Here is a 12,895-nt window from a genome sequence, read left to right on the forward strand (position 1 = left end):
TCCGGTTCTACCGGAAGCCGGGACGTGGCGTGCGTACAGTCGCTTGACGCCCCTCGCCAAAACGAGCCGTGCTTCTCCGCTTTACGCAGAACATTCGAGAGGTAAGGCCCGAAATCGCGCTTACGGCCACATTTCACACCTTTACGCGTCGCGTCGAACATTCAACAACACGATTTCACCTCAACAACGACGTGAGACGCGTTTTCAGCCAGAGTTAGTTGACGTCTCGTCGCAGCTGGCCGGGACTAGCTTCTGGCCTAACGCAACTGCGAAACGCGATTTTTGAGCGTCGTCATTTTATCTCCTTTAACGCGCCGAATTATGACACGGGAACTTTAACGCTTCATTGATATTCGCGTTTTCTCATAACTATGGCTGATTTCTGTCGTTTTTTTCCTGCCTTTTTCATTCTCCACATTGGGCGACGTAGTTTCTGACGCAACGTGATTGGCAGCCACGCGCCTCGTAATTTGACCCAGCTGTCAATCTCGCATTTGTATAACGTAATTGGTCGTTTTCCCAGGTACCGTTCCCCTAGTTTGAGCTTTAATCCCCGTCAAACACAAACCACCTCTAGCTCACATTGGACACGTGTGTTTAAGACATTTGTCGCTTTCCGCGCAGGTCTCCAGCGCTTGGGACGCGTCTCTTGTCTCCGACCCCCGGACTTGGACCACGTTGGCACCGCTTTGACGCTTCCGGTGTTGAACTGTGCTCCTCCAGCTCTGGCACCGCGGCTCCCTCCACCACCAGACCCTTCTCTGTAATCGACACGACGCCAGCATCCAGCCAGCGACTCCGTTCACTGCGGCTCTTGGACGACCAGTGTTGGGTTTATGTCTTTGTTTTGCGAAAACGGTAAGTGCGCGCTCGCTTTTTTTTTTTTTGACGCACGTTTTTGTGTTTTAATTTGTGCGTGTGTGTCCGGGGTGTCGCACGCTTTCTGGCCGCGGCGTTGTGCAATACGTCTCGGTGTTTTTTGTTTTTTTTGCATCCACAGAATCAAAATGGCGTCTCCCAGTCCCGTCACTCGTGCGCGGGGCAGTGACGCACTCTGCACCAAGAGCGCGGCGCTAACGCGGGAGCGCATTGGGGGCGGGGATGGGGGTTCCGTGCAAACCGTGGGGGGGGGGGAGGAGGAAACTACCGGCTCGCGCGAGACTCGTTTCCACCGGGGGGTGTTTTTAGCTGGTGAAATCTCTCCGGTTTTCGGTTGCTTGCGCGCCCGCCGTGTCGTAGGCCGCGAGCGATACGCAGCGCCGCGCGGAGGATATTCTGAACACGCTAAAGGGACAGAACGAGCCTGTCGAGGGGATTAAAGCGCGAGTATTGAATAACGCGACGTGTCAGGCCGAGATGGACGTGTTTAGGACGCGTCCCGGGCCCGTGGACGCGGTGTCACGGAGCCACACGTGACGTATAAACGATCATCTGTGACGCAAATGACGCGGACTTGTAGATTATCATTAAAAATGTACATGTTTTAACTGCGATTAAGGATTATTTTAGTTGTCCACTAGTCAAACTATTCTTGTACTTTGAGGCTTTTAAATGCACTTGTATCCAAATACTGACTGACACATTGTGACTAGAGACTTCTAGATTGAGAATATTTACGAATAAATTGGATTATTTAGGATATTATTGAAGAAGAGCAGATGTGTTTAATGTTTTTCTAATAATGCAGACGTCTCATTCAAAAATGTGTATAAAAGCTCTTTCATAGTCTTCCGTTATCATTATTATAGTGCAACTTGATAGGTCCATTAGTTGTTGCCCTGTTTAAGACGATCCGAGTCCCGTCCAAGCATTTCTGAATCCACATATGAATATTTGCATAATGATTTAAATATTTGAACGAGGCGGTTGTGACGTTATCTGTGCCACGCTAAACGTTGGGATTTGTTAAAGTATGATTCATGTCTAGAATCGGGGCACGTTGTAAATAAATCAGAGAGTCAAAGTATTATGATTTTTATTTATTTAATTTGATACTTTAGCACCAGGGAAGTTAGTTTATGAAGAAAAAAATAAAACGTTGAATAACAATTATAAGTATTTACTGAAACACTATCCAAAAGTTTGACATAATTTACAACATTTTATTTTATTTTTCAGCCCTTAAAAATTAAATTGGCAAAATAACACTATTCTACTTGTCATAATACCGTTTTTTTCCGGAGCATAAGCCAAAAAAATCGTATACAAGTCACATCGGAGTATGAAATGCGGTTGCAAGTGTTACAATAACAATATCACACAAGTCACTCCGGATGATGATGATGATGATGATGATGATGATGATGATGATGATGATGATGATGATGATGATGATGATGATGATGATGATGATGATGATGATGATGATGATGATGATGATGATGATGATGATGATGATGATGATGATGATTATTATTTAAAAAAAAAATAATATATATAAATATCGCACCCCGGCCAACACTAGGAAAAAAGGTGCGTCTTATAGTCAGGAAAATACGGTAATTCCGGTGACATTAGAGAAGTTTGTGCTTGGTGTACAGCCTAGTTGCTCGGTAACTGTTGCGGAATTTCCCAGAATGAGTTGACTAATGAATCCCAGTCAGGAAGCAAAACGATGAACTCTAAACTGGGATTAAAGTGTCAAACGAGCACAATCCAGTCGTCGTCACCAATCGTAGGCCAGGACTGTGAAATATGAACCGAATATCTCAAATTTCAGATGTTTCTACCGATAAACATGAAACACCATGTTCTGTTCTCGTCGCGCTTTGATCTCAGATTTCAGTTCTAGAAAAAGTACTTTAAGATGAAGTAATATTTCTGTGTTTTTCTAATGGATCCACGTTGTACAGTGGATTCATTATTATATTAGAATGTCTGAAGAGGAATTAGAACCGATACCACTAATCGATAACAAATGTCGCAATAAATAATTTTTTTCACGATTGTAAAGTAATAAATGTGACTGATTGAGAAACAAAACCTATATATAAAATACTTTCATGTTGAACTGAACACAAGTCGACTTAACCTCGTTTAAATGCATTAAAGCGGCTTTATTGATGGCGTTCTAAAGGTGAATTTTGTGCGTGCGGGTTTAAATAAATATTGGTTAAAAGGCAGAGTTCAGTCGAGGCTTTTCATGCACTCGGAGCGTGTTGGTTCATCCTAAACCGATTTATTCTGCTGCTTTAACTCTGCTCTGTCTTGTGTTAAGGTAAGGACAATAATTACACAAATTATGCATAATATTTGTTAAATGTTCTTTCTTAATAAAAGTTGCGTATCGTGTACGAAGCGTGCGTACGTGGAAGTTGCTGACGTAGTTTAACCAGAGAAATGCAAAGCGATCGGTCCGCAGGCGGCGTTAGCATCGTGGTAGCATTTAAATCGCGTCTGCTGTTAGCATTCTTGGATATTCATAGACTTGATACCACTCGACCACTTTATCCTTCTCCATGTCGCTCTCGTCTGTATTTAGCGCATTATCGGATTTAGTATTTGTCGCATTTCTCTCGTAGCCCGCCGCCCCCTTTTCCCCTCGTAGCTGTTGAACGGTTTGTCTCGTACGGTATCTCGTGGGTTCTTTGTAGGTTCTTTGACTCGCTGTGGATTGGGGCGAGAGTCTGACAGCTTTTGGAGGCAAAGTATGAGTTCGGCTGCACTTTGAGTTAGTTTTCAGGGTGTTTTTGGTCAATAAAAACGGCATGTAATGAATTCGATGCGAGGTGGCTACATTTCTCACGCCGTACTGCGACGTCAGATCGGTAATATTAAACTGAGCCGGTTTTAAGCCATTGGAAGACTCCCAAACTCCACCGTAAGTTCCTTTTTGCTGCTTTTAGTTATTTAAAACCGGCGTGTGGTTGGCCGCTCCGTGGGCCTCCCGCATTCGAGTCTGGAACAAGAGAAGTCCTTATGTGGCCAAAGCTCCCCGAAAACAAAGCTGTTTTTCAGACTGGTGCAGTGCGTTTAGTCTCCGGGCAGCGAAAAGCGGGTTCAGTGCTGACGCCGGTGGATGAGTCTCATTCACTGGATGTGAAGCGGTCAGCAGGATTCAGCTCGGGCGAAACGGCAACGAGTGGGCAAAAGCTGAGGAGTGGGTTAAAACACGGCATCGAGCGATTGTCGACGTCAGAAGGGTGAACGACACGAGAACTGTTCGAATTGAAGGCGTTTCTTACGTTGAACGCATCCACATCTTTGACGTTCGTGTTAGGGCGTGGCCATGTGGAAATGTCTTTAAATATTCATGTCCTGAACTTGCCCAACCCCGACGTCTGAAGAGTTCCATTTGACTCGCAAATGTGACGTTCTCAAGTCTGAACTCGAAGTTGAGTTTTGAAAGAAAGGATTAATTAAAAAAAAAAATCTGTAGTTTGTTCCGAAAGTGTATTTTTCATGATATTATACACTGTCCAAAAAGTCTATTTGTGGGACCTTTAGCTTTGAGCCACATTCACTGTCAGTTTTAATGAGCTTCTGAAATATTAACAGATTTATTTTGTCGTTATTCCTCGCTTGGATCGCTGTTATTCCTCGCGTGGATCGGTGTAGTTATTACTCGTGCTGATCGGCGTCGTTATTCCTTGCGCGGTAAGGTGTCGTTATTCCTCGCGCAGGTTGGTGTCGTTATTCCTCGCGCAGGTTGGTGTCGTTATTCCTCGCGCAGGTTGGTGTCGTTATTCCTCGCGCAGGTTGGTGTCGTTATTCCTCGCGCAGGTTGGTGTCGTTATTCCTCGCGCAGGTTGGTGTCGTTATTCCTCGCGCAGGTTGGTGTCGTTATTCCTCGCGCAGGTTGGTGTCGTTATTCCTCGCGCAGGTCGGTGTTATTCCTCGCGCAGATCAGTCCCGAACACACACTCTAGGGTTCAGATCTGGAGGACATTAGTTTTTTTTCTGCTCTGCCAATGATTTGAGCCTTATCAAACACACTGACGTCTCGTCCATGACCACGGGATTTGTCTTTCCCACAGTGGTTTCAGAAATGCATCAGTCTGTTTTAAACACCGTGTTGCAGCTGATGGAGCATCACCTGCAGCAGTTCTCCAGTCGGCGGAGAGGTTGAATCCAACAGTTACAAAACAAAATGCAAAAAATATTTTAAATTGAAGTCTAGTTTCCCCTACGGTCTTAATGCGTGATAAGCTGTTCAAAAGGCTTAATAAAACGTACAATATTTGTCTTGACTTGTCCGTGACTTGCACCAGCCGCTCGTTGTTACTGCCAGAGCGTTAAATACTTATTGTCGTGCTCCTGTCAAAACCCTAGAGATGGAACACGCCGACAGGACCTGAGTAAAAGCGTCCCCTCCCTCCGACCGTGGGACTGACCTTCTTCTTCTCTTGTCATTGCAGAGCTGTTGCGCAGCCGTTGGATCCTGTGTGGTGGAACCGTCGCCTTGAAGCCCTCAGCTCGCGGCCACAGCGGCACAGCGTTTTTCATGTCAGAGACCGAGCTCGCTTGTACTCGTTTATGTCATCCCCTCTTTTCCAGACAGAAGATCCCCAAAAGTCCCCAAAGATCCTCTTTTCTCACTGGTAGTGCTCACAGCCGCCATCCAACATGTCTGTCAACGTCAACCGCAGCGTGTCGGACCAGTTCTATCGCTACAAAATGCCCCGTCTGATCGCCAAGGTGCGCTCTGGGAATGTCTTGGCTGTTTATTTCGGGTGTAGTCTTGGGTTTATTTCTGGGGGGGTTTCATTTGGGGTGTAGTCGGGGGGGGGGTGTCATTTGGGGTGTAGTCGGGGGGGGGGTTTCATTTGGGGTGTAGTGGGGGGGTGTCATTTGGGGTGTAGTCCGGGGGGGGGGGGGGTTTGGGTGTGGTCGTGGTTTGTTTCTAAATGAAAGTGTGTTGCAGGTTGAAGGCAAAGGGAATGGAATCAAGACGGTCATTGTCAACATGGTTGATGTTGCCAAGGCTCTGAACAGGCCTCCGACATGTGAGTCACACCCCCCCGACGCCCCGCCCCAAACTCCGACGCCCCGCCCCAAACTCCTCCTCACCCGACGCCCCGCCCCAAACTCCTCCTCACCCGACGCCCCGCCCCAAACTCCTCCCCGACGCCCCGCCCCAAACTCCTCCTCTCCTGACGCCCCGCCCCAAACTCCTCCTCTCCTGACGCCCCGCCCCAAACTCCTCCTCTCCTGACGCCCCGCCCCAAACTCCTCCTCTCCTGACGCCCCGCCCCAAACTCCTCCTCTCCTGACGCCCCGCCCCAAACTCCTCCTCTCCTGACGCCCCGCCCCAAACTCCTCCTCTCCTGACGCCCCGCCCCAAACTCCTCCTCGCCCGAAGCCCCGCCCCAAACTCCTCCTCGCCCGAAGCCCCGCCCCAAACTCCTCCTCTCCTGACGCCCCGCCCCAAACTCCTCCTCTCCTGACGCCCCGCCCCAAACTCCTCCTCGCCCGAAGCCCCGCCCCAAACTCCTCCTCGCCCGAAGCCCCGCCCCAAACTCCTCCTCGCCCGAAGCCCCGCCCCAAACTCCTCCTCACCCCGCCCCAAACTTGATTAACCCAATAATTTAGACTAGTTTAGACTTCATCCCTGCTCATAAAAATAAACTCCTTCTCCGCTTTCAGACCCGACCAAGTTTTTTGGTTGTGAACTGGGCGCTCAGACCCAGTTCGATTCCAAAAACGACCGCTACATCGTCAACGGCTCCCACGAGGCCAACAAGCTGCAGGACATGCTCGACGGGTTCATCCGAAAATTTGTGCTGTGCTCAGAGTGCGACAACCCCGAGACCGATCTGGTACGTAACGCCGTCCACCGAACGGGACCGTCCCACGTGAAGGGCGGTGTCGGCGGGGGCTCGCATTCCAGTCGTTACTTTGATACTTAAAGCTTAAGAATAGCGTTTTTACAATTTTAGATGGAAAGTAACGAAGTCCATCTGCAGTTTCTCCGGTTTGTCTAATTCTGACTCAGTTTAATGGTGTAGAACCTGTGGTAAATATTTATTACAGTTAAACTTCTGTTGAGTGGCAAAAAATCAGTTTAAAAGTGACAGGAAGTGGAGCTGAATCCCTCTGTGATGTCATCAGCGTGCGACAAACAGTTTAAACCATGGTTGGACTAAATAAAGGTGTTTTATGGTCTTTTGTGAGATCAGAACTGTTGAGTCATTGATGTGGAGTTTGGCCCTTGTTTACGGTCTGGTTGCTATGGTAACAGCTGTGGAACCACCTCTACCTGTGTCCAACTAGGAAGTTATTGACTTTACACAAACGGTTCAAACTGGGACAAACTCTGTAAATGTTTAGTCAGATCTGAAATATAACCGTGTTCATCAGTTTGCCAATATGAACTCAGATGTTTAGAAAGAATGTTTGAACAAATATTATAAAATGTTGTAGAAACTGAAGTACTTAATGAATTCATGTTTAGAGTGGGACATCATTTGTCTTTTTTTTCTCCCCCCGCAGCATGTCAATCCCAAGAAACAAACCATCGGCGCTTTGTGTAAGGCCTGTGGACACCGCGGCATGCTCGACACCAGACACAAACTCTGCACCTTCATCCTTAAAAACCCACCAGGTACTGAGCCCACCACCGTCTGTGTTTATGACCCTTTAGTACACGTCTGACTGTGGCCATGGGGTTCAGTCACATGACGACAATGTTTGATCCAAAAATATAACACCCGGACAGTTTAAAAAGAGGCTTCTAAGAACGGTCGTCTGTGGGCTAAAGTTTATTAGCATTAGTCACTAGTATTATCCGCTAACGACCTGAAATGGCTAAGCCTCAGTCTGGAGTGACCTAAGTCCACTGGCCCCTCCTGACCACAGACAAACGGGGACTTTGTGGACGTGACAGAAGACAAACAGCCCACAGAGAACATGCAGCTTCTGACCTGCAGGTGGCAGTAGCGCGTGTGACGTCACTTCAGACACATAATCACGCTCGTTCTGTCCATTATTTAAAAATGTTCATTTCAGTCTAACAAACGAGGTGACGTCCATTTGTGGTGGGCGTGTCCTGACCCGGCGTGTTGTGTTTTCAGAGGCGACAGAGAGCGGCTCGGCATCAGTAAAGAAAGAGAAGGAGAAGAAGAACCGAAAGAAGGACAAGGAAAACGGCTCTGGAAGCGGAGAGGCCGGAAGCAACGAGCACATCGACGCTCCGGACGCCGTGGTGGGTTTTGAGCTTGTTAAGGGGGCTCGGCCTGACTCTACTAAAGGGGGGGAATGAACAGTGTAGTTTAACACCGAAAATAACCAAATCTCCTCAAATCACCGCCCTAGTGGTCAAATATTTACTGGTCCCAAACCCAGGTGCAGGATTGGCCCTTGTTAACCACACCCACTTATGAGCTTCAAACGCTTCGATACAAATGGAGCTAAACTCTCTTTTGCTCCGCGGTTAACCCATTGTGTAAAGCTGAGAATGCATTTTGTGTTTTTTTTCGTCGTCCAGGAAAGTTCTACAGCAAAAGAACCCGAATTAAGTCGAGCGTTTTTACTGTGGAACGTTCTACACAAAGCGACAATTACAGAATACAAGCGGACGAGGCGGTGGCAGAGTGGTTAGCGGTCGCCTCGTGTGTGTGTGACTCAAAAAAAACATGCACAAAAGGTGAAATCCTGAACAGAGTTGAGCTCACGATCCCAGCGGCGGTCGAGCGTGGGTCAAATGCAAAGGGCCGATTTCCCTACGCAGCCAATAAAATGTGAAATCGTCTTCACCTGCGGCACACGAGCTCGGTGTCACGTGTGCTGTATTTAAAAGTGCTTGAAGGTCAACATCGGACGCACGGCACCTTCAAAAGAGGGAGGAGAGTATTCAACGACAGGTCAGAATGTTGGGTTCACCGTGTGTCTGAGGCGAAGTTCACACTGACGGCAAACGTATACGACTAACACTGTATGAAAACATAAACACTGCGCTCAAATACTGATTTACAAAACTAAAAACGTCCTTGAACATTTCCAGCCAAGTGGGAACCCTGACCGTACTTTGCCCGGTTATGGAGCTGCACTTCTGGTTGAGCAGGAAGTCGAGGGGAAAAGTCTCGCTGCCAAAATAAAATGTACTTTTTAAAATGTTGGCGTAAGCGGAAAGTCGAGGCTGAACTTATTCCCTGAACATAACACGTCAGCCGCTCTGTTTGAAATGACACAACCTGAAGCAGCATTTGGTTGAGTTTAGTTCATGTTGACATGGATTTCTAGTTCGTGGAATGTCCAGTAGAGGGCGCGCCAGCCATTGCAGGAAAGGTGGCTTTTTCTGCTTTATTTTTTAGCGTTAAACACATACTTTAAAGACTTACAACTACAGTATGTGGCGGTAAATTAAAGCTTTTTTTTTTTTCTAACTGACACCATTAACAATAAAACGACAACGACGTCAAGCGAGTTTATCAGATCAGGGACCAATCAGAAGGAAGTATAAAAAGGGAGCCGTGCCTGTGAGGTCAGTAAAGCGACACCCTGCGGCGATGGCCGACCAGTGTCCAAACATCTCAAATATGCCGTCATTATGGCGCTCAAGGCCAGTTAACTCGAAGTGCTCAGGTCCACGGGCGAGTCCCTGACGTGTCCCTCTCTGCACTCTGTTCCAGGACGGAGACGACGACGACGAGGACTGGGCCGAGGAGACGACGGAGGAAGCGCAGCGACGCAGGATGGAGGAGATCAGTGACCACGCCAAAGTCCTGACCCTCAGCGACGACCTGGAGAAGCCGCTGGAGCAGAGGGTCAACCTGTTCTACAACTTTGTCAAGGTGAGGACTGGACTCGGGGTCGTGGAACCCGGGTTCTTTCATTCGGGGCAAAGGAAAGAACCCGGGGTAAAGGACTCGTGTCGTCGTCGGCCTTTAAACCTGCTCTCGACGTTTACTGTGACGGCTGAAGAATGGGAAAAGATCTTACATTTAAAACTAGCAATTTGAAACTTCTCCTGTAGTTCACTCAAGAATGTAAGAGGGCTTATTACCATATTTTCTGGAGTATAAGTTGCACCAGTCAAAAAATGCATAATGGAGAAGAAAAAAAACGTATAAGTCACATTTTTTGTGGAAATTTGATAAAATCCAAGACCAAGAAATGACATTTAATCTAATTTAAAATAACAGATTAGAGAACATGGTGAATGGGTGTACGTATGCTAACGCTAACACCTTCAGCTACATGACGTATGCTAACGCTAACACCTTCAGCTACATGACGTATGCTAACGCTAACACCTTCAGCTACATGACGTATGCTAACGCTAACACCTTCAGCTACATGACGTATGCTAACGCTAACACCTTCAGCTACATGACGTATGCTAACGCTAACACCTTCAGCTACATGACGTATGCTAACGCTAACACCTTCAGCTACATGACGTATGCTAACGCTAACACCTTCAGCTACATGAGGCACAGACAGAACTGGGGTAAGTGTCTGGTATGTTAACGTAACATATGAACAGTTATTCAGATAACTATAGCATAAAGAACATTGAATCCATTGAATTCTTCTTCCTGTCACTTCTAAACAACTCCACAAACTCCAGAGGAAGTGCAGATTCTTCTTCTGCGTCGCTTAGAGCCTAGAGCGCCCTCTTGTGGTTGTCGGTGTGAAAATAACCAATAATATCACATAAGTCGCACCCCGGCCAAAACTATGAAAAAAGGTGCGACTTATAGTCCAGAAAATACGGCAAACTTTTTTTTTTTTTTTTTTAATGCGTGTGAACGATGTCACAACAATTTTGTTTAACACTTGTCCTTAAAACATGTTGGTAACATTGGCAAAACCTCAAAATTCCCTGTAAAAGTATAAAACGGACAAGTAATGAACCACAACGCTCGGCCTGCAGGTCGTGACGTTTCGGGCTGTGACGTTTCAGTCTGTTTTTTCCTTCCACAGCATAAGAAGGAGACGGGCACGATTGCCGCGGCCGATAAGGAGATCCTGGCTGAGGCGGAGCGTCTGGACGTGAAGGCCATGGGGCCCCTAATCCTCAGCGAGCTCCTGTTCGACGAAAACATCCGAGACCAAGTCAAGAAGTACAAGCGCCACTTCCTCAGAGTGAGTCCTGACCTTTGACCCGCGATGCCAACGGCGTCTGCGCAGTACGAGCTGCTGCCGGCCTGCGCTCACACCGGGTTTAGACGGGTTTTGTGGTGATGGAGGTCGACTTTGGGGCGCGGTCAGGCTCAGAACTGGGGCGGGGCCACACTAAATCCACCAGGACACAACACGCAGCCTTATACAAGCTATTGATCCACGATGGAAATGACTTTGACGTCATCGCTCACACATCACAAGATTGGAACAAAGAGCAGAAAGTAAATGGTAAATGTTAAAATTTGAAATGAAGTGGCAAAAATGGCCATAAGACGCATGTTAAGACTAATGTGCAGTAAAGTGTTGGTTTAGTCCTGGTCCAGTCCTTCAGGTCTGCGTCACTAATTCAAAAGTGTAATAACTTGGACACTAAAAGTGTCCTTACAAAGGCCAATCATAATTGTACTAAAATAGAGCTGAAGTCTTTCTGTAGCACACTTAAGATATTAAGATTTATGATCAAAGTCCAGACTCTTGTGTCTTTGGCTGTTTTTTAGTTCAGTCAAACCCGTCAGTTTACCAACATTTTGATCCCTAGAGTGACCTTTTTAGTACTTCCTGGTTGGACATGAGCGCAAAGGTCACACAGAGGTCATTCCACAAACTGCAACTTAACAGCAGTAAAACTGATATTACCACAGGTTCTGCTCCACCAAACTGAGTCAGAAGAACAGGAGACGATGAACCATCGCCTGGAACAACATATGGGTGTGGTTCATAAGTGATGTGGGAAGACCTCAGGGTTATAGAATAGAATCTGATCCACGTGGGTTCTTTTTGTCGTTCCAGTTCTGCCACAACAATAAGAAGGCTCAGAAGTACCTTTTGGGAGGCTTCGAGTGCGTCGTGAAGCTTCACCAGGTCCAGCTTTTGTCCCGAGTCCCAATCATCCTCAAAGACTTCTACGACGCCGACCTGCTGGAGGAGGACGTCATCGTGGCCTGGGCCGAGAAGGTGCCTAGTCCAGACCCATTTAGAGACCTTTAAATCCTGTAAAAATGTGCCGCAGCGTGGACCTTTTAAAGTCCAGAGATGACTTGAATGTGGTTGTCGCGTCGTGACAGTCTTCTCGTCCTCCGCAGGTGTCAAAGAAGTACGTCTCTAAGGAACTGGCCAAAGAGATCCACGCTCGAGCCGCTCCGTTTGTGACATGGCTGAAGGAGGCGGAGGAGGAGAGCGAGGGCAGCGAGGAGGAGGCGGAGGAAGACGACGAGAACGTGGAGGTAAAACGCAGCGGCGCGATACAACCGGCGAACTTATCAACATGATACTGTCTCAAACTAAGACTAAATTACATAAAGATGGGCAATAACGACACAGTAAAGAGTGGTGCCCCAATATGGGAAATATTACTGTCTAAAACTAAGCATAAATTACAAAAAGATGGGCAATAACGACCCAAATAACAAGTGGTGCCCCGATATTGGAAATATTGTCTCAAACTAATAAATTACAGAAAGGTGGGCATTAACGAATAGTGCCCCGATATGGGAAATAATACGGTCTCAAACTTAGACGCAATAACATAAAGATGGGCAAAAACGACACAAATTAATTTGTGGTGCCCCTTTTTTTTAAGACTCAAATACAGTTGGGGCAGTTTAATCAAAACTGACTTAAATTTGTCACGTTATGTTGTTATAAAGGCGTAAAAAGTGTTTGTGACGGAGGATTTTTCAAGCCTTTCGTATGAGTTGTAACGTGTAGTTCCTGCCCGGCCCTGCAGGTGGTGTACTCGCCCTCGGCCCGGGAGCTCACGGTGGAGACGGTGAAGAGCCAAACTCCGGCCAAAGAAGAGGAAGACATCGACATCGACGCCATTTAAACG

At 47.1% G+C, this 12,895-nt stretch overlaps 1 protein-coding gene across 1 annotated transcript; it reads left to right on the forward strand.

Moving 5' to 3' along the window:
- The first annotated feature begins 624 nt into the window (after nucleotides 1–624).
- Nucleotides 625–12,895, forward strand: eif5 (eukaryotic translation initiation factor 5). The gene is made up of 11 exons (XM_072457085.1): nucleotides 625–858; nucleotides 5,358–5,637; nucleotides 5,864–5,945; nucleotides 6,586–6,758; nucleotides 7,432–7,543; nucleotides 8,013–8,143; nucleotides 9,570–9,731; nucleotides 10,867–11,028; nucleotides 11,857–12,021; nucleotides 12,150–12,290; nucleotides 12,794–12,895. Exons 2-11 carry the CDS (start codon nucleotides 5,566–5,568, stop codon nucleotides 12,890–12,892), a joined length of 1,299 nt encoding a protein of 432 aa, XP_072313186.1. The 5' UTR covers nucleotides 625–858; nucleotides 5,358–5,565; the 3' UTR covers nucleotides 12,893–12,895.

This window comes from Eucyclogobius newberryi, unplaced genomic scaffold, assembly GCF_026437365.1.
Source record: "Eucyclogobius newberryi isolate DKJ021-1_F unplaced genomic scaffold, fEucNew1.0.hap1 SCAF_21, whole genome shotgun sequence".
Classification (NCBI taxonomy): Eukaryota; Metazoa; Chordata; class Actinopteri; order Gobiiformes; family Gobiidae; genus Eucyclogobius; species Eucyclogobius newberryi.

Coding starts and splice junctions, on each gene's coding strand:
- eif5 (XM_072457085.1), top strand. CDS start 5,566: ATGTCTGTCAACGTCAACCGCAGCGTGTCGGACCAGTTCTATCGCTAC. Junction 5,638..5,863: donor TGCCCCGTCTGATCGCCAAG/GTGCGCTCTGGG, acceptor AGTGTGTTGCAG/GTTGAAGGCAAAGGGAATGG. Junction 11,029..11,856: donor ACAAGCGCCACTTCCTCAGA/GTGAGTCCTGAC, acceptor TTGTCGTTCCAG/TTCTGCCACAACAATAAGAA.